Source organism: Prionailurus bengalensis, chromosome A1 (genome assembly GCF_016509475.1).
Source record: "Prionailurus bengalensis isolate Pbe53 chromosome A1, Fcat_Pben_1.1_paternal_pri, whole genome shotgun sequence".
Lineage (NCBI taxonomy): Eukaryota > Metazoa > Chordata > Mammalia > Carnivora > Felidae > Prionailurus > Prionailurus bengalensis.
Genome location: NC_057343.1, coordinates 198,192,785 through 198,218,928, shown reverse-complemented (window position 1 = coordinate 198,218,928; position 26,144 = coordinate 198,192,785). Strand labels below are relative to the sequence as shown.

Below are 26,144 nucleotides of genomic sequence, written 5' to 3'. Positions count from 1 at the left end.
TCAACGTTTATTTATTTTTGGGACAGAGAGAGACAGAGCATGAACGGGGGAGGGGCAGAGAGAGAGGGAGACACAGAATCAGAAACAGGCTCCAGGCTCTGAGCCATCAGCCCAGAGCCCGACGCGGGGCTCGAACTCACGGACCGTGAGATCGTGACCTGGCTGAAGTCGGACGCTTAACCGACTGCGCCACCCAGGCGCACCTCCTGGTGCCTTTTTTATGTGAGTATAATATACGTTGCCAGTCAGTACACTATGATAAAGTGATGTACACAAAACAACGTAGGTACTCAAATACCTATTAGATTAAAAAAAAGAACTGATTTGATTTGGACCTTATTCTTACTAAGTTTCAAAACATGAAAAAAAAAAACCAAGCAATATAATAGATGAAAAGTTAAAAAAAAAAAAGTGCAGGAGTCTCATTTTCCATTTGTTTCAAATCAATGCCTTCAGACTCAGTGTTACCTGAACAATCAATGAAGTAGACTGAAGGTATATAACCATTTAGAGCACAAAAAAAATCTACCTTAAGGTCTGAAGAAGATGCTTAGAGAAGGCAAAGTCCACCTCTTTGCTCTCATGTCCCTTCCTCCAAAACCAATATCTAAACTAAACCTAGTTAAAAAATTAAGACAATAAAAAGCAGAAATGTAAGAAAATACATGCACAAGTCACTGAGGCTGACAAAAAAAAAATGCCTAAATAATTCAGAAAACCAAAAAATCAATAAGAATTAAATCCTTCCAAAGAAACCTTGTGAAATAGTCTGTTACCAGTTAGATCCTGACAAAGGGATAATATTTTGATAGGGAAGGTAGAAAAGGGCATCCTAGGCATGGGCAAGAAGAGAGACAAGGACATGGCGACCAGTTAGAAGTGTTATAGTTGGAGGGTTGAAGCTAGGGTTTTCTTTTCTCTGAGAAATCTCTTTATGAAAATAAAAAAACCCTTAGAAAATAAAATGACGAACATTTTTTTTAAGTTTATTTAGAGAGAGAGAGAGAGAGAGGAAGAGAGGGAGAGAGGGAGAGAGGGAGAGAGGGAGAGAGAGAGAGAAAGACAATCCTAAGCAGGCTCTGCACTGTCAGCATGGAACCTGACATGGGGCTCAAACCCACTCGAACCATGAGATCATTACCTGAGCCAAAGTCAAGAGTCTGACGCTTTAACCAACTGAGCCACCCAGGTGCCCCATGAAATAGGTATTGCTACAATACCTAAGGACTTCCAAGAACTATAAATCAGTATAACTATCATAAGTATTCAGTTCAGCTTAAAGCAACCAAATACGTTCTATCTCTACGCCTAGGATAGTTAATAACAGAAAACTTGTTTCATGTAGGTCTTCCCCTTTAGACTATTAGTTTGATTGGTGTGATGGTTAATCTTATGCATCAAATTGACTGGACTAAGGGATGCTGGAATAGCTGGTAAAACATTATTTTGGGGTGTCGGTGAGGGTGTCTCCAGAGATTAGCATCTGAATCAAGATTAGCATTTGAATAATAGAATAAGTAGAGATCACCTTTCCTAAAGTGGAAGGCTTGAATAAAAAAGGGAATAAAACTAAGGCAGAGGAAGGGAAAATTCACTCTGTCAGAGCTGGGACTTCTATGTCCATGCCTTGGACGTCCTTGGATGTCCATGCCTCTGGTTCTTGGGCCTTTAGGCTTGGGACCAAACTACACCGCTGGTTTTCCTGGGCCTCCCAGCTTGCACACCGCAAACTATGGTACTTCTTTGCTTCCACAGGTGTGAGCCAATGCCTCATAATAAATATTTCTGTATATCTATATATAATCCAGTGGTTCTCTTTTCTGGAGAATCCAGACTAATACAACATGGGCAGCCACTGTATGTGTTCTGTTCAGAACTCTACATTTCCAGTATCCAGCACAATGCCTTCCCCGCAGGGAATGCTCAGTAATATTTGCTGAACTAAAGAATGAAAAGCCATATTACAGGCTCTAACAGGCTAAGGAGTGCTTGATGTGGCAGATGAGGAAAACAAAACAAGGAATACAAAAACACTCTGTACTGCAAGTATAAAATCATCAGGAAGACTCTACTCATCTTTGATTCAAATTAACCAAGTAATTACAAAAGTTTAAAAGTTACATTCAGGGCGCCTGGGTGGCTCAGTCAGTTAAGCGTCCAACTCTTGATTCCAGCTCAGGTCATGAACTCAGTTTGGGAGTTCTAGCCCCATTTCAGCTGAGCGTGGAGCCTGCTTGGAATTCTCGCTCTCAGGCTTTCTTCGCCCCTCTTCTTTCCCCACTTGGAGGCGGGTCTCTTGTGCACACGTTCTCTCTCCCCCCCCACCCCCAAAATAAATAGGGGCCCTGGTGTGGCTCAGTTAAGTTTCCGACTCTTGGTTTCGACCCAGGTCATGATCTCATGGTTCAGGAGTTCAAGCCCCACATCGGGCTCCACACTAAGAATGTTGAAACCTGCATCTCTCTCCCCTTCTCTCCAGCTCTCACTCTCTATCCCTCTCTCAAAATAAATAAACTTAAAAAATAAAAATTAAAATAAAAAATATATATATACATAAATAGATATTTAAAGGTGATGTTCTTAACTGGTACAAGTCTGTTCCTGTGCCTTTTACCTTCCCATCTTCAGGTCAATAATCTCAAGGTCTCAAAGTCTTTACTGAACACTAAAAAGTATGAGTGTCGAATCAGTGCTGTAAGATAGCATCTCCAGTCTCAAGATATGGTCTATCAAACTTATTTTCTTGCCAACTTACCATCATCCAATCTTTATGTTCCTTTTTGTGAGGGTAGAAAGTAAGATCTAATCTACGGATGGTATACCTGGGTGCTTGCTCAGTTGGTTAAGCATCCGACTTTGGCTCAGGTCATATTTCACGGTTCATGGGTTCCAGCCCCGCATCGGGTTCTGTGCTGACAGCTCAGAGCCCGGTGCCTGCATCAGATTCTGTGTTTCCCTCTCTCTCTGCCCCTTCCCTGCTCATACTCTCTCTCTCGAAAATAAACAAACATTAAAAAAGTTAAGAAAGAGAGAGAGAGAGAGAGAGAGAGGAAGGAAGGAAGGAAGGAAGGAGGGAAGGAGGGAAGGATGGATGGATGGATCTGGTCTAGTACAATCTTTCTGATTCTCCTCCCCACAACCCTAAATTACCAGACTCTAACAGAGGGGCACTCTCAACCACAACACAACCCCGCTATTCTCCATTTAAATACAAGAGTCTCAAATCCTTCTGGTAGTGTGTTCATTTGATTACTTCTGGAAGCTGCAGGCATCTGTGAACTTGAGTCAGATGCTGTAACTTCTAACCTAAAACTGTCAGTACTTATTAAGCTCCATCTTACTAATGGCATTCATCACGAAAACAGAACCAATAATGCAAGACAGGTTCGACTACATTCTCATTCATGGTAACTCTTCAGCCCTTTCTGAAACAGAACTAGACACAGAACTAAATACTGGTTACCTCTTGGTTTTCTATTAATTCGCAATAAACAAGATTGCTGTATAATTCTCATTCTCCTTAAGCTTCCCTGGCCATAAATGCTCTGTAGATTTGTAGCCTTTATTTTATTTTTAATACAAGACACCTAGAATTTAATGACCTGCCACCAAAAATGTAAGAGCATCCATCTATTCCTTCTCTTGAAATTTCACATTTAAAATGCAATCCAGATTTTAAAAGGCTAGCAACATGTAATTTTTATCCATAATCCTTTGGATTTATAACTTGCAGAAATACCTCTAAAATGGTTTGAGATCCAGGGCATTTTCACTAGAGAAAAGACACTCAATACCATTTGGCTACTGTAGGAAACTGAAGAATCAGGTTTAAGAAAGAAAACACTCGAAATACACAGAACTACAAACACACACACAGATTAGATGGATTTCTCCATACTGGCAACTTACTTAGACATGAAGTAACTGAAGTTTTAGCTATAGGGATGGCAATCAAAGTAGTAACTGATAATATGATGATCCCAAGAAATTTTAGATATTAATTCAATCTTTCAATTCTTTCTTAGAACTGTTCAACCTTTTTTAACTGGCTGATTTTCCCACCTTTACAGTCTCACAAGCCTGGGGAGGGCATTAATAAACATGGAACTAACTGGGAATTACACAAGGCTAAAAAGAGAAAAGAAAATAAATATTGGGGGGAAAAAAAGGAAATACTGGAAATCTACCAAATGAATGACCAACCTTGCATTAAATGTTATTCAGCCACAATGACAAAGAACTTGTCCAAACAAGTTGGAGAATGGAGGTGGAACAACTCGTTCTATACCAAAATTTTTAAAACTTTTTGGTGCTGCGGAGCTCCCACCTTTGCTCGTCTGACAGTCTATGGACTCCTCAGAATATTTTATTTATTTATTTATTTATTTTTCTCAACATTTTTATTTATTTTTTTGGGACAGAGAGAGAGCATGAACGGGGGAGGGGCAGAGAGAGAGGGAGACACAGAATCGGAAACAGGCTCCAGGCTCCGAGCCATCAGCCCAGAGCCCGACTCGGGGCTCGAACTCACGGACCGCGAGATTGTGACCTGGCTGAAGTCGGACGCTTAACCGACTGCGCCACCCAGGCGCCCCCTCAGAATACTTTAAATGCAGAAAATACACAGCATTAAAAAGGAAAATTACGGGGAAATCTCACTACAATGAAAGTACTTAAATTTGATACCGTAATGTATCTTTATTAATGCATTAAATAATGATACACAGGCAAATCTAATTAATACTGTAATTCTGAAGCAGCAATGACTGTAAACAATATTCTGAGATTTCTGCAACAATAACGTGTTATGGAAATATGGTGATAAAGCCGTAAGGCACTGCTAAAGATAGTGGAGATTTCTTGCCTACATTTATAATAGAAATAGATCTTCCCCAATTTACCATGGGGTTATGTCCTGATAAACCCATCACAAGTTGAAAATATCCTACGTCAGGGGCGCCTGGGTGGCGCAGTCGGTTAAGCGTCCGACTTCAGCCAGGTCACGATCTCGCGGTCCGGGAGTTCGAGCCCCGCGTCAGGCTCTGGGCTGATGGCTCGGAGCCTGGAGCCTGTTTCTGATTCTGTATCTCCCTCTCTCTCTGCCCCTCCCCCGTTCATGCTCTGTCTCTCTCTCTGTCCCCAAAATAAAAATAAACGTTGAAAAAAAAGAAAAAGAAAACATCCTACGTCAAAAATACACCTAATACACATAATATACCGAATACCATAACTTAGCCTAGCCTACCTTAAACGTACTTAGAATGCTTAAGTTTAGCCTAGAGCTGGGCAAAATCCTCTAACACAAAACCTATTTTACAATAAAGTATTCAACAGCTCACGTAATTTGTTAAGTACCGTATGGAAAGGGGAAACAGAACGGTTGCAGGAGTATAAACAGTTGTAAATGTACCAGGTGTTTATCCTCATGAGCACCTAGCTGACTTGGAGCTACCTCATTGCTGCTGCCCAGCAACCTCCCGAGAGAGTCATACCACATACTGCGAGCTTGGGGAAAGATCAAAACTCAAAAATTCAAAGTATGGTTTCTATTGAATGAGTATCACTCTCACACTACCATAAAGTCCAAAAATCGTAAGTCAGTCAAACGATCTGAAGTCTGGGACCATCTTACTAGATTCGGTTAGAAGTTCATGAGAATAAAGATGTCATTGTTTCCCCTAGCTACCACTTGAGAGGGTAGAATGAGGAATATCTGTACCAGATCAAGAATCCCTGTTTCAAAACCATTTTGGGTTCTTTTAAATTTTATTAGGTTTTTTATTTTAATTCTAGTATAGTTAACATGCAGTGTTTTAGTTGGTTCAGGTGTACAATACAGTGATTCAACAATTCTATACACTGTCAATGCTCATCGTAAGTGTACTCTTTAATTCCCATCACTTGTTCCACCTGTTCCCCTCTTCCTCAAAACCCAATTTTTCAATGTTTATTTATTTTTGGGACAGAGAGAGACAGAGCATGAACGGGGGAGGGGCAGAGAGAGAGGGAGACACAGAATCAGAAACAGGCTCCAGGCTCTGAGCCATCAGCCCAGAGCGCGACGCGGGGCTCGAACTCACGGACCGCGAGATCGTGACCTGGCTGAAGTCGGACGCTTAACCGACTGCGCCACCCAGGCGCCCCTCAAAACCCAATTTTTAAGGTAAAGACACCGCAGAGTAAGATCTGAAAAGTTGGGCATGAAATGTATGTTGTGCTCAGCAATACTACTGTCAACTAAGACGCTTTTGTTCTCCATCCTAACCCTTCTAATTGCTACTACTAATCCCTTGCAGACAATATCGTCCCCAAGATCCTTGAATTAATGCTATAAAATTTTCGTATTTCTCAGTCTCCTTGTTCCCTGCCCTTTGCCTTCAAAGATGCATAAATGTTCCTTAACCCAAAAAATTATAAAAACACAAAACCAAAAAATGTGCTTTGGTACATATTATTCATTACCCAGTACTAAAGGCACCATTTACTGATACAAGCAGTATTTATGGTATCTAACAAGACAAAACCAAATAATTCCTGCTTTCATAGCTTACAGCAGTGTGTGTATGCAAATAAGTAACACATCTGATGGAGAGCCCAGTGCCGAGAGGGCTCCAATTATGGCAACCCAATCTATCTTTTCTGACAAGCATTTTCCGACAAGCATGGTTGATCCCTGAAGTGTAAAATGGCTGATGGCCAGGTAAAGAGATGGATGGGAGTTAGGAGGGTGCCTGAAGTTTGGTATTCACAACAAACTGGAAGTAGCCAGCATGGTTGGGACACAGTGAAACAAGGTCACCTTTTTTCTTGCTTACCACTTAACTTGTTGAAAACCTAGTTTCCATCTGCCATCTCACTCTCATTTTTTTTCTCGATTCCCAGCAAAATAGTTATCATTCTCACCATACTACCCAGAATTATATTTCAAAGATCACAAATGGGGGTGGCCTGGGTGGCTCAGTTGGTTGGATATCTGACTCTTGGTTTTGGCTCAGGTCATGATCTCATGGGTTCATGGGTTGAAGCCCCACGCTGGGTTCTAGGCTGGCAGAGCCTGCTTGGGATTCTTTCTCTCCCTCTCTCTCTGCCCCTCTCCTACTCATACTTGCTCACTCTCTCTCTCACTCTAAATAAATAAATGAACTTAAAGAAAAAAAAGATCACAAATGATCTGATTTCTGTCAGTCCTTACTGTCACTACTCTAATATCGGTAGTAGTATTACTGGAAGACAGCATGTGGAGAAGTGGACAATAAATATACCTACAGCTTTCACAATACCAATTATAAAGGCTTTATCAAATTTTTAAAAGAGCATTCTAAGTAGAAACAAAGTGGATCAGTGGTTGTCTAGGGCTGACAGGATATGAACAGTGATTGTTAGTTAATGGGTTCAAGTTTCTTTTGGGGATGATGAAAATATTCTAAAATCAGGTTATGGTGATGGTTGCACAACTCTGTACATACACTAAAAACCAATCGACTGTACACTTGAAATAGGTGGTTTATGTATGTAAATTACCTCCTTAAAGGTTCTTTCTCCAGGGGTATCCGGCTGGCTCAGTCAGTAGAGAATGAGACTCTTGATCTCCAGGCTGTGGGTTCAGGTCCCCACACTGGGTGTAGAAATTACTTAAAATCTTTTAAAAAAAAGTTTTTCCCCCAAATCTGTTCCTCCAATGTCTGATTCAATACTTATTAAGCACCTACTATGTATCTGAAACTGCAGGCATCTTTAACAAGCTCTGTAAGTAATAATTATGTATGGTTCAGGGTACTATTGTGGGCTAATACTCAAGATACCATCCCTTTGATGTTAAGGAAACATATCCACACTGAGATTTATACATTTCCTCTTAATTTTCAGCAAGAGAGACAAATTCACAACAATATGCCAAATGCATGGCATATGCTCAAAAAGAATGGAAGTCTCACAAAATTTGTCTCTAACTGAAATGTGCCCAGTATTTTAAACTATGCCTGGCACATAGTAGGTACTCATATGTTTCTTGACTGAAAGAAATTCTTGCTTATCCTCTACAAAATACTGTAGGAGGTGTTGTGAAATTTATTCAGTTCACCAAGACACTTTTGAACATTTGAGCTTTCATTAGAAGAGTAGAAGCTAACCTTACTCTGTTCTTTAAGAGGGATACAACGTTACTCTGTTCTTTAAGAGGGATACAAAGTATTAGTATCATGGAGGTTCCAAATGGGAACACCAGGATTTCAGTAAGTGGAACTCTCTGGTAAGAATAATTATAACTGGGTGCCTGGGTGACTGAGTCAGTTAAGAGCTGGACTCCTGATTCGGGCTCAGGTCATGATCTCATGGTTCGTGGGTTCGAGCCCCACCATCGGGCTCTGCACTTACCGATGTGGAGCTTGCTTGGGATTCTCTCCCCCCTCCCCCCCCACCCCCCCTCTCCCCCACTCGCTCTCTCAAAATAAATAAACTACAAAGATTCTCTCTCTCTCTCTCCCTCTGTCCCCCCGCCCACTTGCTCTTAAACAAACAACAACAAAAAAGAATAATTGTAATCAAGTGCAAACAGCCAAAAAGGAAACAATCTGACGTCAATACATAACGAACAGCAGAGTAAAGGAAAGGAAAAGAAGGGTATTTATGTAAAGGTATAAACTCCAGTCTGCTTAGGAGAATTTCATTAATTTAGTTGTTACCAAGAACAATGTATTAGACACTTCTAATACAACTAAAAGACCTGGAAATTGACACTTAAAACTTACAATAATTTCATGCTATTACCTTCCAACAAGCAGCTTATAATCAGATCTTACACTCTCCTTTCTGTGAAAGTCACATTAAGGACAGAATAGTCTGGCAGTCTAGGCAAATACAACAGATTAAATACTTAGAGTAGCTTCCAGGTGAGGTGAAATATAGTAAACCTCAATTTCAGGTTAATTTGCACATCTCTCCACTATACACTTAATGAAGGCACAAATGAACAAATGAAACGTATGGATGACCTATACGATGTGTGCTTAGCCACTGTCACCATCTTGTCCCCCTTAAAAATCCTCCAGTACAAAAGTTGCAAGGTCCTTATGTTGATCTAGAACCAAAAGAAATTGCAAAAGGCCAACACCACTAAGAAATACTAAGAGATGTTAATAGATACTTAACTTGATAAATGTCCACAACAGCAAGACTTCACTGTGAAATTCACGGACATTAGCATTTAATAACATGGTAGTAGTTTTACACACCATTCAAAGCTGAAGGAACTAGTACAATCACATTTCCATTTGTAAATTGGCAGCCAGCTACGGAGTTCAGCTGAATACTTAAGAAATACTAAGTACTACAGAGATGATAAATACTCCCACTAGGAGCTATGCATGCATCAGGTATTCCTGAAGTTTTATAAATGTGTAGAAGCAAACTTTCTACAGGGTTCCATTAAAAAAGGAAATGCACATAAATAAAAGCAGAATTTCATTATTATGAATCATTAGTGCCTTTTTTACCCAACACTATTCTAAGAAACGTAAAAGATACCTCAGCGAGACATGGTTCTTTCCCTCCAGAAATTTCTAGAATGCTTTCTTGTGGAATGTATCTGAGACATGTGAGTACAAAAATGATTTCAAATACTGGTGTTAGGTACTTTTCAGAAATCAGAGCGTTTGATTGTATGGGATTATAGTGTATTTTCCAGTGCCATGTTTCTTAGTATAGGATTTCCTGAATTAACCCAATTCACAGGAGGAGGTAAATAAGTCTTATCAAATTGTAGTTCTAGAAAGATGGGACTTGGTGGGTTGTGAGCAGGGAAGCACTATAACCTTGAAATATGGTGCAGTAAAATGGTTCCAAAAACTCTGTTGCACATTAGAATCACCTGGGGAGCTTTTATAACTCTTGATGCTTAAGGCATACCCCCAAACCCAATAAATCAAAACATGTAAGTGGTGCCTGGGTGGCTCAGTCCACTAAGCATCGGACTTTTAAGATTTCAGCTCAGGTCATGATTTCACAGTTCAAGAGTGTGAGCGCCGCATTAGGCTCTGCACTGGTAGTATACAGCCCGCTTGGGATTCTCTCTCTCTCAAAATAAATAAACTTAAAAAATTTTAAAAATAAAGAAATAAAACAAAATATGTAAGGTTAGGAGCCAAGTGTCAATTTTTTTTTAAAGCTCTCCATGTAACTCCAACGTGCAGCAAAGTTTGGGAACCAATGGCATAGTCTGAAGAGGCAGTTAAGATCTATTTAAACAAAATATGTAAGGTTAGGAGCCAAGTGTCAATTTTTTTTTTAAAGCTCTCCATGTAACTCCAACGTGCAGCAAAGTTTGGGAACCAATGGCACAGTCTGAAGAGGCAGTTAAGATCTATTTAAACAACACATTAGCTGTGTGACTTTAGGCAAATTAACCCCTCACTCTCACACTTTGTACGAAACCCCCATTACAGGACTGTTGTAATGACATAGACCATGTACAATGTCCAAACAGTCGATTCTACTTTTCTTTCTTGCACACAGATGGAAAAGGAATGTTTAGCCAAACTGAATTCAACAAACTACCCAGTTGTTTCAGTAGTATGTATCAACATCATAAATTAAGACAACTACATATTAAAGTTAGAGAAAATTATTGCATCAGAGAATAGAAGAGCCGTATTTTAGCCTACTAATCCCATCAATTTATACAATGCATTAGAAAACTTAAGACCTAGTTAATCCTACAAAATCCCTTTTATAAATGAAAGCTGACATTACAAATTTTAGAATTCATTCTAGGTTTAAACCTAGATGACATCACAGACAGATCTCTAACTCTTGACTCTCATATAGTGCTCTTTCCATTTCCCTTTACATTGAGGGTCAGAATGTACTCTACAGCCAAATCTTTTTGTACAATACTTCCAAGGTCCCCATTAAAACATATCCCACCGAGGACTTTCAGAAAAGGAAGAGGCAGTATTCTGGTTCGTCTAAGGAGAATAAGGCTAAGATCTCAATTGCCACTCAGTGTTCATCACTCCCACCTGATTATTTCATTAGACAAGTTGTACAGCATACTTTGTGGTGCTAAAGATTACTAACCTGTAGTCTTGCATGTGGACAAATCAACATCATATTCAGAAAAAAACTATGTAGAAATAATCCAAAAGACCAACTTAAAAAAAAAAAACAACAAACCTACCCTGTCACAAAATGTAGTTTACCAAGGATTAGCAGTATTTAAAAAAAATAAAAATAAAAATAAATCAGGGGTGTCTGGGTGGCTCAGTGGGTTACGTGTCCAACTCTTGGTTTTGTTGGCTCAAGTCATGATCTCATGGTTTGTGAGATCAAGCCCTGGCTCAGGCTCCGTGCTGTCAGTACAGAGCCTGCTTGGGATTCTCTCTCTCCTCTCTCTGCCCTTCCCCCCACTCTCCCTCTCTCAAAATAAATAAACATTAAACAAATGTTTTAAAAAAATCAAATATGCTTTATCTCAATAGAGAGTGTGGGTTATACCAGTGTATACATTTGTCAAAACTCATTTGATGGCACATTAAAAGCTATGCATTTTACTGTATATAAGTTACATTTCATTTTAAGTTACATCTCAGTTTTTAAAAAAATCATTAAAACATTCATTAGTCCATGTTATGTGATTACTGATCATTTAAATTTCAAGCCACCTGACATTGTTTTGGAAACAAAAACAGTGACAAAACCCATCATTTTAACTAAGTAGTCATTTTTAGTTTGAAAGCTACTCACCTAACCTCAGAAAAACTGTTAAAGTTAAGGACGGATAATAACATACCAAAATAAGCTTAAACTATTCCATTCGTAACATTTGTTTCAAATTCAATTTATAACATTTATAGACTTCTGGACATTAAAGCTTCTTATGGGGCGGGGCGCCTGAGTGGCTCAGTCGGCTAAGCGTCCGACTTCAGCTCAGGTCATGATCTTGAGGTTCATGAGTTCGAGCCTGCATTGGGCTCTATGCTGACAACTCAGAGCCTGGAGCCTGCTTCCGATTCTGTGACTCCCTCTCTCTCTGCCCCTCCCCTGCTTGCTCGCGCTCTCTCTCTCTCTCTCAAAAATGAATAAACATTAAAAAAAAAATTTAAAGTTCCTTACTGAACACTGACAAATCAGGAGAAAAACCTCATTAACTGATACTTTAGGTACTCTGAAACAAAATGATCTAGCTCTAAAAATGATTAAAGCCAAGGCAAAGTACATATTCTATACATGGGCTCACAAGTATTTACTTCTATTTAAGCTACAAATCAATACTGTCCAACAAAAGTTCTCATCCTGCAATCCATGGAGCCAAAGAAGGCAATAAAAATTATTAGCATCTAGTTAAATAATACAAACAATAAGTAACTTGTATTTACAGAAAAGATTTTCAGCTTCTCTGAGACCAAATGCCATAAACAGAAGGAGGCAGAGCATGGCTCTGTAGCATCACATGAAAAGGTGTGAATGAAGTATGTGAACAGGCATGATTTGACCTTGACATAAAGGTAAAAATGGCTCAGAAAAATTAGGAGTTAGGACACTCTAGTAACCTTTCTGAGAATCAGTAGTCTAATTTGCATTGAGGTATCAGGCTATATCTCTCAGGTTTCATGCAGCTCACAAATGCTGCTACTTAATGCTACTTAAGCATCATTACATTATTCCATAACTAGAAACCCATTATAAGCCACCATAAAGCATGTTTAGTATATTGTGGATTCAGTTATCCTGAGTTAAAAATCACATTTTTCATGCATCCAGTGATCTGTAACAAATAAAGACCTATCCAGTACAGATGGCATCTTTGTTCTCGGATAACAGCATTAGAACTTATTTGCAAGATATATGCTCTTGCATATAGAGCCAAAAAGCTAAGTGCCAAAAAAGCTAAGATTAAAATTTAAGCTGCTTTTAACACTGAAGAGTAAGGATTAACTAGTACTTTATAAATATCTTCTATAATTCTTAAGATTCAGAGAGAGCAAAAAAACAAAATGGTTAAAAAAAATAAGGTAACAATTCTCCCATGCCCCTTCCCATCTTCTTTATTTTCCAATAAAAAAAAATATATATTCCATTAATTTACTTCCTTCTAAATGGTACTGATAGTTTATCTGATGCAGATGGCATTTTTAATAGTCTTGAGTGGGGTTTCTATACTAAATTAAGATTCAAAGGTAAAACCTACATGACTGAAAAGTCATCCTAAAATTTCAGAGCTGGAAGTTCTGAGATCAACTAGGTCAACAACTTCTATTTAGGTTGGGTACCTTGTTCAAATAAAATCCTACCCAAAAGCTCAATTTGCAAAATTGTTTTTCTAGAAGAGTAGGAAACCCTAAACCTTTCTGTCCACTATTTTCCTTTCCTATTCCAACAGAATTAGAAAATTACTAACTTGGTAAAATCCTCTTTGCATGTCCTAGATGAGGAAACTAACTGGTAGGCCCAAAGAGGTTAAAGGATTGACTGACCCCAGACCACTCTGTCAATATCCCATGACAAATCTAGAGCTTGATAGCATAAATCCTTCTTTAAAGATCATGTTAATTCAATTCAAATTGAGGGGCACAAACAGAAGGTTGTAAAAGAAATGCAGTAATTGTTAAATAATGTTTTAGATGTTTGTTTATTTTGAGAGAGGGAGGGGCAGAGACGGAGGGAGAGAAAAATACAGTAATTTTTAACGAGCTTCCAGAAGTCAATTAACGATTTTAGTTTCTCAACTAAAGAATGACCCTAGTTTCTTAAAAATATGGAGAGTGAACACCACCCTCATTCCTGGTCTTTACACCAGCACTGGATGCTATGCTTCGGTAGAACAACAGTTCCCTTACTATTTTTTAATTAGGTCTGCTATGTGGGCCAGGTAATTTTGAGCCCTTGTTTTAGGATATCCCGAAGTATCTTAAAATAAATTGGTGGGGAGGCTGGGAAGAAAATGAGTTACATGTAATTGCAGCAAATTCCAAATTTTTTAAAAGTAAGCTCTATGTGCAACATGGGACTTGAACTCATGACCTCGAGATCAAGAGTCACATGCTCTACTGACTGAGCCAGCCAGGCACCCAAAATCTAAATGTTTTATATTTACCTAACCTAACATATATCCTATCCTAACAGGATAACACACAGACTACTTTATTTCATCTCAATAAACTAATGTCAATTTACTTTAATATTTACCAAGTAAATATTTATTGTATATATGCTATATATAGGTAACATGGAAACAGTGGGGAACAAAATGAAGGGGTGGGAAGTTATAACCACCCAAAAAAAGAATTTATGTAAGTCTTTCTTACCCTTTTCACTTCAGCAGAAAAACAGTTCTCTCACACTTTATAGCTAATGAACCACTACTGTTCCTATGTACCAGAGTCTACCACTCCTAAAACAAATTTACTCTTTCCCCACCCTCATCCAATTACTACTTTCTGCATTAGAGACTACTCCCACAAGCCACCCGGTATTCTTGGATGCCCTCCCCAACCAGTTCAACCAAGCTTTCTTCCTTAAAGCCAGATCCTGAAATACCATCACCTCTCCCAGGAAGCGTTAATTTGAAAGCCAGGTTAATCTCTCTTTAGCTCCACCCAGTTTATAACTACAACTCTCTCTGCACTCAACATCTTATAATAGATGCCTATTATTTTGCTCACAATTTCATTTATTCATGTGCTTATTCAGTATATTAAGCATTGCTCTTGTTGGTCTAGATCAGTACTGTTCTTAAAAAAATTTTTTTTACATTTTATTTATTTTTGAGAGAGAAAGAGAGACAGAGACAGAGCACACGTGGGGGAGGGGCAGAGAGAGGGAGACACAGAATCCAAAGCAGGCTCCAGGCTCAGCTGTCAGCACAGGGCCCAAAGCAGGGCTCGAACCCATGAACCCTGAGATCATGACCTGAGCCGAAGTCGGACGCTCAGCCGACTGAGCCACCCAGGTGCCCCAGCACTGTTCTTAAATAAAGGCTACCAGATAAAAGGGTTTAGTACTGAAAATGCCAGATGCTTAATGCTTTTTGAAAATTATTTTGAAGATGTTAAATCCAACCTGATTTGTGAAATTTATAAAACCTCCCAACATGGATGAATCTAAAGAGCATTATGCTAAATGAGAGATGTCAGACACAAACGACCTCATACTACTGTATGACTACGTGTATGTGAAATTCTAGGTTAAACTACAGGGATGGAAAGCAAATCAGTGGGGGCCAGGAGTGGAGAGGTGTGTTTAAAGGCAAAAGGAAAGGAGTTTAAAACTTTGGGGCTAATGCAATTGACTTTTTATTTTGAGGGAGAAAAAAACTAGACAATGTAATAAAATTCTTTAAAAAAAGGGAGGGAGGGTGGGGAATAGGAATCACTTAAAATCTTCCATCATGTTGGATTTCACATTATCTACCTTATAAAATAAATGATTTATCACTTACAACCAAAAATATCTACCAGCATTGGAGATTTTTAAGGATATAATACTATCCTCATTACTCTGATTGTTTCCACATCTGAATTAATGTATGCAATCCAGTCCTTAATTCATAAGAAATATAAAGTGGAATAGAAAAAGAGGTTACAGTGACTATGATTCCACTCAGTTTTTAGCTCTCTCTGGTTCTTTTTGCAAATGTTATTTTTGAGTAATTGCTGAAAAATGGCTTGGCTTTAAACAATCTGGCCTCTGTTCTAGGTAGATACTCTTTAATCTCAAAGTCAAATTAACAACCTTTAAAGTTAACCATTTAAAAAAAAAACCCAATGCCTAGTCATCTCGTATCATGATCACTATTACCATTTGCCTTCGCCAGTATCCTATCCCCCAAAAGACTACAATTTCCTCGATGTGAGGAGTTACCGACCAAGTAACTCAACAGGTTAAAGCTACTTACCGCACTGTGGTTATGTGATTAATCTTCCTTTTAATACAACTGATCTGAGTCAATTTCAATACAGTAGTGCTCAAACTGCCTTTGCCATTACTCATAAAAATTTAGTGCACAAACTGAAACGCGGCTAACATTATCCTTCGTGAAAGAATAATTAACACTTTTAAAGGGACTATGAGGGATTCCGCATAGTATAATTGAACAATTTCACGTCGCATCTGCTGCAGAGATCACAAACAGACTGTCATTATGCCATCCGCTTCCTTGGACCCCACCGCCGCCTGCAGCTTTATTCTTGGCTTTTCAAAGGTTTAATCCACTCAGGGCTGCTAAAGGGGGAATCAAGGAAGGGTCACTTGTGAACCCCAGCATAGAAAAGGGCAGGAATATGTGGTTGAGTCACGTCGTTCCGCCATTTTCTAAGCGGAGGAGGAAGACATGTTGGAACAAAAACACAACAAAAGAGCAGCCATTTCCCAAGCCAGCTCCAATAGCAACCCGAACTGGCCGAACCCGGTCACTTGGCAGCTTCAAATCCACTTCCCTGGATAAACCTAAGAACATCAGAGGTGCCGGCGCAAAGAAAGCAGCAGACAACCCTTCCGCGTAGGGATCAAAGACGACCCGCACACTTAACTGCAAATGAAAGCCTCGGGAAGAATGACGGAAGCTAAATGGAGCACAGTGTAACAAAGTGAAATCCTACGCGAAGTTGGCAAACTGAAAATTTACTCAGTGATTGTGGCGTCTCACGGTTCACAGGAAACCACCGGCTACAGTAAACCCAGGAAACTCAAACACCAAGGCCCGGATCCAGCCGGTGCTCCTACCTGCCTCTACCCATTTCCCCCATTTCCGTACTTCCCTCCGTGCGCCGCCTGTTTGCTTAGGGGTTCTTACCGTATGTGGGGGATGCCCACCCCACCTTGAAGGATCTTATAGAGTTTGCTCTCGTACAGCAACTGGGGATGCCTGGCCTTCTGAGATTCTAGCTTCACTGCCACTTCCTGCAGGGGAGAGAGGGGACGATGGCATCAACATCCCTAAGGATTCAATGTCACTTGGGAAAGGAGGGGAGACATTAGGAAAGCTCCGACTCGAGACTACAAGGGGAAGTACGAGGCCCAGAGAGAAAGCTCTCTTTCAAATTATAAAACGAGGCAACCGGCCTCAAAGGCCTCTTCGGGGGATAGTGACGAAATCGGCACGTCCTCGAAGGTGCAGGAAAATGATTCACCCAGAAAACGTAATGAAAGGTTTAGAAGGAAACTGACGATCGCAAGCAAGAACCCCAACAAAATAATTCCATATAGAGAGAAAAACACGGGGATCCCAGAAATACGGTTTTGCCGTTCTCACCTTAAACGACGGCTTAAAAAAGTTCGATTAAGGTGCATTTTCAACAAGCTGGGAAACTTCATAGTTCTCCCAACCTTTCTATCGGGTTCTTTGCCTTTTAGGGAAAGAGAGCGGGGGAGGTTCCTAAGCCGGGAAAACTGGCTCCCTCTGGACTCCCCTCCCCAGTACGTGCGTGCGGTGGGGAAAGGCCTGAGCACTTTGGGGGTTGGGGTGGGGAGTGAGGGCTGGCGCAGCGTGGTCGTGAACCCCACCCCAGGTGATTACCTCGCCGTTGGTAATGTTGATCGCCAGATAAATGTCCCCGAAGGAGCCAGACCCGATCTTCCGTACCAGTTTATATTTCCCTCCGACAATGAATTCGGCCTTGGAGCCGCTGCTGCTCGCCATCCTGAGAGACGAAGATGGAGGCTGGGGCCAAGCCCCGACACCTCTGAGGGGAGAACAGAGGCCTCTGGGGCTCGTCCACTGAGCAGGCTGCGGAGGAGGGCGGCAGGAAACGGCAAGCGCTGGCTCTTTCCAGGCGTTACAGGGCCCAGACTCGGTCAAGGGGAACCTGATCACCGCCGCTCAGTCCGGCTTCTTTTTGCCAGGCCGCAGTTTATGAGGGGGTTCTCGCGGTTACCAGGCTGGGCCACTTGTTCCTGGGCGGCCGCCGCTGCCTCGCTTTCACGGCGACGTCGCGGGCTGGAAAAGGGGCGCGGTGGTTTAGGGCGGCGATACCGCTGCCACCACTGCCGCCGGCTCCCGCCCGGAGGGACTCCTGTCACTCCGCCGACGCCGCCATCTTGTTACTCCGGCTCCAGCCAACACAAAATGCCCCCAGTCCCCGGGAGCCGCTTCTTCACAGCGCAGAGCACTCTGGGAAAGGGATCTCAGGCGCTAGCCCCGGAGGGTCGGCAACCAGAGGGAGGGCGGAACCGGATCCGTGAGAGTCGCGGCCCACGCTTCGAGCGTCACCCCGTCACCGCCCAACTGCGCCTGCGTAATGCAATCCTGCTGCTTGCGCAGGCGTGCAACGGGCTCTCCTCACCCCCGCCCGGGGCTCACTTCCACTTCCGGTTGTTGGCTCTTCCAACCTTGCTACCTGTTAAACAGTCACGTCGAACCTGCCTGGTGTCTGAAAGGTCCCGTGGCCCGCGGCCTCGAGAGCTTGTTAGGGAGGAGTCACCTTCGTTTTTCGTGGAAGATGGGAACTTCTGGCCTCCTTGGGAGTTGGGTGCTGACCTTTGCTCCTTATCTGAGGCCCTTTTTTAACCTTCGATCTTTCCTCCGGCCACTCCCTCAGACCGGCTTATTCCAGCCCAGTTCTGTTTTGCGAGAGGCTGTCACCTCTGGTGGAGAAGAAGAGCAAAGCAGACGTAGCTGGGCTGCGATTGTTCAGGGTTCCCGGTTTTGGCTGAGTCTATCTAGCTCTTTAGTCTTAAGAATTAGAGTTCTGCGCTTTATGGAGTGTTGGAGAAACTCATATTACAGGAAGGGAAAAGAAGGAAGCAGGAGTTATCCTGCCGCCCTATGTCTTTGTGTTGTTTCTCCACTGATACAGTTGGTCCCCAGGGAAAAAACCAATACCCGACTCAATTTTAGTGGCAGATCAGTCAACAGAATAAAATTTACAACTGTGGGAAAACTGCATATAGAAGTTATTATTCCACCGCCCCCACCCGCCTCCAAAACAACTCTGTAGTGACTGGTCATATTCAAAACTGTAGTACTGATCCAAAAAACATAGGGTGGAAATAACTATCACAAAAATAAAATTGATAACGTTTAAAACAGCAAACTGTAATGTTACTGTTAACGTGTATAGAGGAAAACTTTTTACTATAAGTTGATTTTAAAAAATGTTGACCACATTTTGGTTTATAAAATTTGACCCGAGAAAACGGCTTAGTAGTAATGATCACAAAAGAAAGCTCCGCAAGCTGATGCTATCAACTGTAATATGAATCAAACCCCACTTGTAGAAGTTTAAGCGAAATCTCTCAAAATAGTTTCATTAAAATGGAAATGGAAAAAAAATGTAGACCCGACTGCAACCTTGAAAGCTGATTAAGTAATTAGTAATGGGGTTCATCCTGAAAGATAACTAAAATTCCTCCATGTGATTCTGATTCCTACTTAAATACTTGTATTCATAAAGCTCTAGTCCAAATATGTTGAATGTGAAAACAGATCCCCTAAGGTTTAGAATGAAGTTTTGATGCGCTACCTAAACTCCTGCTGCCTGTCTCCCAAATCAGCACTACTAGACGTTTTCCTTTAGTGACTCTAAAGCACGGTTGGCCTACTTAAAATTCCTTGCTATTAGATTCTGGTCTTTAAAAAAAAAGAAAAGTCAGGTGTAAGCATCTTGAAGTTCCCAGAGATAGCTACTATTCTGCTGATTTTCTACCACAGACATCCAAAATTTAATGGATTCCACACCTTGAGGAGATCCCCACAGGGCAGATGGGGCATACATTTAGAAGGATTTTTTTTTTTTTGGAGGGGGGAGGGGGTCTGGTGAGGATACAACTCCATTGTGGAATGGGAGATGGGATGGGATGGAGGCAGAGGTGTGCATGGAATGGACTAGATTAGGGATTTCCAAAGGTCGGTGTAGGGACAAGGGCAAGACTAACAGTTTTCCATAAAGATATTAGGAACATAAGAGCAGTATAACGCATTTTTCTTTGATTTTATTTAATTTCAAGTTGTACTTTATTCTTAGATATTTGTCTTCCTACACATGTCATTAAAGTGCCCTGTTAGGTGCCTGGATGGCTCCGTTGGTTAAGCATCCGGCTTCGGCTCTCATGATCTCACCATTCATGGGTTTGAGCCCCACATCAGGCTCTGTGCTGACAGCTCAGAGCCTGGAACCTGCTTCAGATTCTGTGTCTCCTTCTCTGCCCCTCCTCAGCTTGCGCTCTGTCTCTCTCTTCCTCAAAAATAAATAAACATTAAAAATAAATTTTAAAAAAGTGAAGTGCCCTTTTATAGGAGCACCTGGCTGGCTCAGTCATAAGAGCATGCAACTCTTGATCTTGAGGTGGTGAGTTTGAGCCCCACATGGGGTGTGAATAGATAAAATGAATAAAACATTAAGAAAAAAAAAGCTAACAGTTTTTAAAAAACAAAGTGACCTTTTATAAAATGGCCCTAATAGGGGATGGTTGTTTTGTTCTTTTGATCATACCCTTACTTATCAAAGTTAAAAGTCGACCTGTTTATGCTTGCCCTCCTTTTTTGTTGTTGCTATTTATTTTGAATTTTTATAGGCTTTCAAAATCAAACACTCCAGTACTCACTAGTCTAAATGACTTTTAGACGACCTTCCCACTCTGAGATGTGATGATGATTTTATGTATATATTTGGTGAGCCTCCTGATTTGTCTCCTGCCTGTCGTAGTCACTATTCCAGCACTGACAATTTCCAGCAAAATGCTCTAAAATGCCGTAGGAGTAGCTGTAGCCTTTTCAAATGTGATTTCAGTTGATTCCATCTAAAGCTTTAAATGTGTCAGATTTAAGAAGGCAAAAGCTGGGGGGGGGGGTTAATGTAGAAAATAAAAGTTTTTAGGTGTTGGCTATGACTCAGCCTTTTCCTTAAAATCATGCATCATTTGTGGTAATTTTCAACCTGAGCAACTGAAGAATTACCTGTTTTTAGTGCTACTATTAGAGTTACAAATCATTCTGTACTTACTGAATCAGCAGCAGCTCTGGTATAATGGAGGGAGACTTCCAAAATGTGCCAAAATGCAATTCCTGGATCACATGAATTCACTAAAAATATAACGAAAAATATAGACTAAAAAAAAATTTGAGAGCTTCAGAGAAATTTAGAGATCATCTAGTTCAGTAATCATATTGTTAAATGCTTTGCCATGGACTGTAGCTTCACACGTATCACTTGTGTCGCACTAGGACAAAAGTGGCTTGTCCAAGATCACACAGCTCTCAATGGCAAAGAAAGCACTAGAACCCGGACGTCTAACCAAAGGAAAGAGAAAAAGGAGGGGTAGAATGAGAATTGGAACAGTTGTGCCCCAGTGATTACTTTTATGTTCATGGGTCAAGATGAATTGAAAACCTTTTTTTGTAAAGCCCCAGTGTTTACCCAAGGAAAGGGCACTGGTAACCAGAGAGCATTTTGAGTAAAATGTTAAAGACAAGCACAACAATTATAGATGGATGCCGTAGGGAGGAAATTAAAAACAAGAGTGGTCTGCCTATCTCCGGGGTGTTTGGTACAAATAAACAGGAAAAAAAAAAAATGAAATGTCTTAGAAGACGTCAAACACTGTCTCAGGTGTTGTTTAACTGTTAAACTGCCTTGTGCACAATCAGTATCAGATGAGTTAGTGGAGTGATTGAAAAAGAGACCATCGGGGTGCCTGGGTGGCTCAGTCAGTTAAGCGTCTGATGTCAGCTCAGGTCACGATCTCTCGCGGTCCGTGAGTTCGAGCCCCGCATCGGGCTCTGGGCCGATGGCTCAGAGCCTGGAGCCTGCTTCCGATTCTGTGTCTCCCTCTCTCTCTGCCCCTCCCCCGTTCATGCTCTGTCTCTGTCTGTCTCAAAAATAAATAAAACATTAAAAGAAAAATTAAAAAAAGAAAAAGAAAAAGAGACCATCAGAAACGTCCTGTTAGGTCAGAGTGATAATCCATTTAGTCTCTTTTCCACTCTTTGACAGTGACAGCAATTTCTGTGTCCCTTTTTATCTCAGGTCCCTTTTCCCCCCCTCTGCATTGTTCAGGAGGCTTTGTAAAAATGGATTGCTGCTTCTATGGTAGCTACTTCAAACACATTTGACACATTCTTATCGTGAACATTTCTTACTTTCTATGGAGTCATTAGCCATAATTTCAATTAATTTCATTCTTTGAGCCCATTTACGCTTTTGACCCATATGGCTTCAAGATTCTGAAGATTGATAAGTTCTTATGTATGCGACCCAATGACTTTTTAATAATCATATACACCTATATAAGTATTTTTGTTTGTTTATTTTTGAGAGAGAGGGAGAGACAGAGCATGAGCAGGGGAGGGGCAGAGAGAAGGGGAGACATGGAATCCGAAGCAGGCTCCAGGCTCTGAGCTGTCAGCACAGAGCCCGACGCGGGACTCGAACTCACGAACTTCGAGATCATGCCCTGAGCCGAAGTCGGACACTCAGCCGACTGAGTCACCCAGGCGCCCCTAATTATATACACCTATAAATGTTCACTGTTCTTCTTCTTATGTCAATTTTATTTGAAAATTTTAGAAAATTTAGATAAATCAGAAAAAAAAGAAAACAAAAATCTCTTAAGAGACAATCACCAAATGTTAACATGTTGCTGTGTATAAATGTCCAGTCTTTTTCTCTGCATATTGTGTGTTTGTGTGTGTGTGTGTTAGGTGTATGTATAGCTATCAAATATGTGCATATATACGTATATTTAATTTTATTTTTTTGTAAATTTTATCTCTTAATATTTACAACAAGTAACCATAGGACACATTCAGTTTTGACACCTATTTTTTTTCACTTCATAATTTATTGGAGACATGTTTCCTGAGGTTAAAAAGAAAACCACAGGCCCAAAGTAGCCTCACTTAAGGCCCCAAGTCAGTAGACCAGGGCTTAATACCTAATCTAATTGTAGTTTCAACCTCCCTCAGAAATGTAAGTCTTAACCCGTCAGTCAGGAATTTTCTGATAAGTGCCAATGAGATCATCTGTCTCTTGGACCTCCTCTACCTCCCAAAGGAAGATGAGGTAATCTGTATAATAAGACCCCTTGCCCTTCTCCCTCGGGGAAGGTGATGTTCGTGGAGACAGTCCTTTCCTTGCTTTTGCTTGTAATTTTCTTGCCCCACCCTCCTTCCTATAAAAAACTTCCGTTTTGTACAACTCCTCAGAGCTGCCCTCTACTTGCTACATGAGATGCTGCCCAATTTATGAATCATTTAATAAAGCCAATTAGATCTTCAAATTTACTGGGAATTTTTTTTTTAACACATAGCTAAGTAATCTTCCAAAGAATCATTAAAAAATTTTTTTTAATGTTTTTATTTATTTTTGAGACACAGAGAGACAGAGCATGAGCAGGGGAGGGGCAGAGAGAGAGGGAGACACAGAATCCGAAGCAGGCTCCAGGCTCTGAGCTGTCAGCACAGAGCCCGACGCGGGGCTCGAACTCACAGACTGCGAGATCATGACCTGAGCTGAAGTTGGACGCTTAACCAACTGAGCCACCCAGGTGCCCCCAAAGAATCATTTTCATTGTCTACCTATAAATATGTGTTGTGTTGATGGAACAGCACTTGACCAGACCCAACTGAGTATTTTGGTTATTTCCAAATTTTTTCTAGTATAAACAATGTTTTAATGAGCATTTGTACAGCTATATCTTTGCTCACATCCAAAATTAATTGGTTAGAGTATATTTCCAGAAATGCTACGAGTTTTAAAACCTCTTGAATGAGGGCACCTGGGTGGCTCAGTCGGTTGAGTGTCTGACTCTCGATTTCAGCTCAGGTCATGATCTCGTGATTCGTGGGATCAAGTCCTGTGTCGGGCCCTGTGCTGTTAGGGCAGAGCCTGCTTGGGAATTCTTTCTCTCTCTCCCTCTCTCTCTGCCCGTCTCCTGCTCTCTCTCTCTCTCTCTCTTTCTCTCAAAATAAATAAACTTGAAAAAAAAAAACCGTGTCATGAATAACCACTTCTAATTGTTTCAGTACAGTCTGTGATGATTAAACCCATCTTCATGGGCTATCCTCTCATTTCTTAAATTTATCTACAATTAAATCTTAATTTTTTTCTGTCTACCTTAAAAAAGTTTGTTAGGGTTTTTTTTTTTTTTCCCTGACGACCTGTTGTTGTAAAGCCTAATAAACTTAATTAGAAGATTTCTTTGCAGCTGTCCTATTCACTTCCCCACCCCTTTCAAAATCTCAAGAATGTTGCAAGTCTGTGGTTTACAAGGATGTACTCATGCAATTGAAAATGACCCTATTATGGACGCAGCTAGCAAGACACTTCTGTTGGCCATTAGTGAAGCAATTGCGTTCTACAGATATTTAGATTTAGTTGAAGGAGAGGAGGGGACAATTAATTTCCGGTAAGAAAGAATGAGGTCAAAGACCTCTCAAAACCAAGACTGCCTGCAGTAAACAAAAGAGGAAAAACAGGATAATCTCTTATGTGTTCAAATCTCTCATATTTTGCACGAGCTCAAGTATTCCCACAAAACTAAGTGTGCAAAGTGTTAGGGATGGGGGAGAATTGAACTTATCAGTGTTCTAAAACTTAGATTGACCCAGAGTTTACTACAGACATTTTTGAATGCTTGAATTAGGCATCTCAGGGTATTTTGTTAAATGAGAACATGTCCTTTTTCACCTATGTCGGTAAATTGCTGCCACCTACGTTTAGAGTAGCCGAGGACCTGGAAGTTTTCCTAACTTTAAGCAAAAACCCATGGAAACAATACTAGAGTAATGGAAACTAATTTTATTCTTAAGAAGTAGTTGAGGCTCCTGGGTGGCTCAGTTGGTTGAGCATCCCACTCCGGATTTCCCTTCAGGCCGTGATACCCATGTCGTGGGATTGAGCCCCGCGTCAGGCTCTGAGCTCAGCCCAGAGATCCTGTCCCTCCCTCTCCCCCATTCACACTTGCTGGCTTGCTCGTTCTCTCTCTCTCTCTCTCTAAATAATAATAAAAAAAAAGTTTTAAAGAATTTTAAGAAATAGATAACAAACAAAATATGTTGTCAAAAACCTTGGGGTGGGAGTGGAGAAACAAAGTGCCCTTTTACTTGGGTATTTGAGGACTAGGTTAAATGATGCAGGGAAATGTATCCGGACCTCAGTAGTCATTAAAATCTGAATTTTTGTTGTAACTCTACCTTAAATATTTTCTAGGCTTCAAGGTTGTAATCTTTTAAAAGAGAAGTCAGATTCTAAGGGTTTTTCTAGCTTTGAGCATTGTGCTATATACTGAAAATGCCTTCTATATTTTGAAGTAGAAAAAGGAAATAAACATGCTGTTTCTCTTTTACAGCTTCTTAAAATTCAGATAATAGATCAAATTCTCACGGGAAGGTCCTTACCCGTGCCCCTTAACACTTGTCAGGAAAAGCAGACTCTTTTAACAGTGAAACACAGCAATCAATATATACAGTAGCCAGAAATTAGAGGAGACTCCCAAATCACGGACTGGGAAATATCTTTTTTTTTTTTTTAAGTATTTTAAGGGGAGCCTGGGTGGCGCAGTCGGTTAAGCGTCCGACTTCAGCCAGGTCACGATCTCGCGGTCCGGTGAGTTCGAGCCCCACATCGGGCTCTGGGCTGATGGCTCAGAGCCTGGAGCCTGTTTCCGATTCTGTGTCTCCCTCTCTCTCTGCCCCTCCCCTGTTCATGTTCTGTCTCTCTCTGTCCCAAAAATAAATAAACGTTGAAAAAAAATTAAAAAAAAAAAGTATTTTAAGAAAGGCAATAATTGAATCTTAGTTTTAGGTATGGCTCTTCCTAGAGGTGGGGGCGGGGCCTCAGTGAAATGACCTCTGGCAGTTTTTCTTTTTCTCGTCTGAAAAAAATCCTTGCTTAGATTCTCATAGAAGGAAATCATGAAATGATTTGACTCTTCAACATAGTCTTATTCTTGGCAAGGAATGAGATTCACCAGTGAAAATCAAGCAAAGCTTGCTTCCTGTCTTCTTAAAATACTGTTTCCACTAGCCCCTCCCCTTCCTCTCAGAGTTGCTTTGAAATAATGCCTGAGGCTTTAACTCATTTGTCTGCAATGAACATTCTGCAGTGTCATATTTAAATGTTAGAGATATGTCCTGACAGGGAGGGAATTCAAATCAGTGATGTTCCCTGATACTCATTGAAAACCATGCTAACAGCAGAACTTGAAAAGATGAA

General features: G+C 40.7%; 1 protein-coding gene across 9 annotated transcripts in view; it reads right to left on the bottom strand.

The window, feature by feature from the left end:
* Window positions 1–18,525, bottom strand: part of CSNK1A1 (casein kinase 1 alpha 1) — a 48,601-nt gene extending 30,076 nt beyond the window's left edge. For 4 of the 9 annotated variants that reach the window (XR_006300000.1, XR_006300002.1, XM_043598189.1 and 1 more), the window contains exons 1-2: window positions 17,510–18,321; window positions 16,787–16,893 (exon numbers count right to left, since the gene is read on the bottom strand). Coding sequence is in view for 5 of the 9 variants with exons in the window: in XM_043598189.1 (XP_043454124.1) it covers window positions 16,787–16,893; window positions 17,510–17,632 (230 nt within the window). In the remaining 4 variants the exon portion in view is untranslated. Of the gene's footprint in view, window positions 1–16,786; window positions 16,894–17,509 lie in introns of all 9 variants that reach the window. The other 5 variants (XR_006299963.1, XR_006299968.1, XM_043598187.1 and 2 more) reach the window with 2 other exon arrangements.
* Between the last annotated feature and the right edge of the window lie 7,619 nt (window positions 18,526–26,144).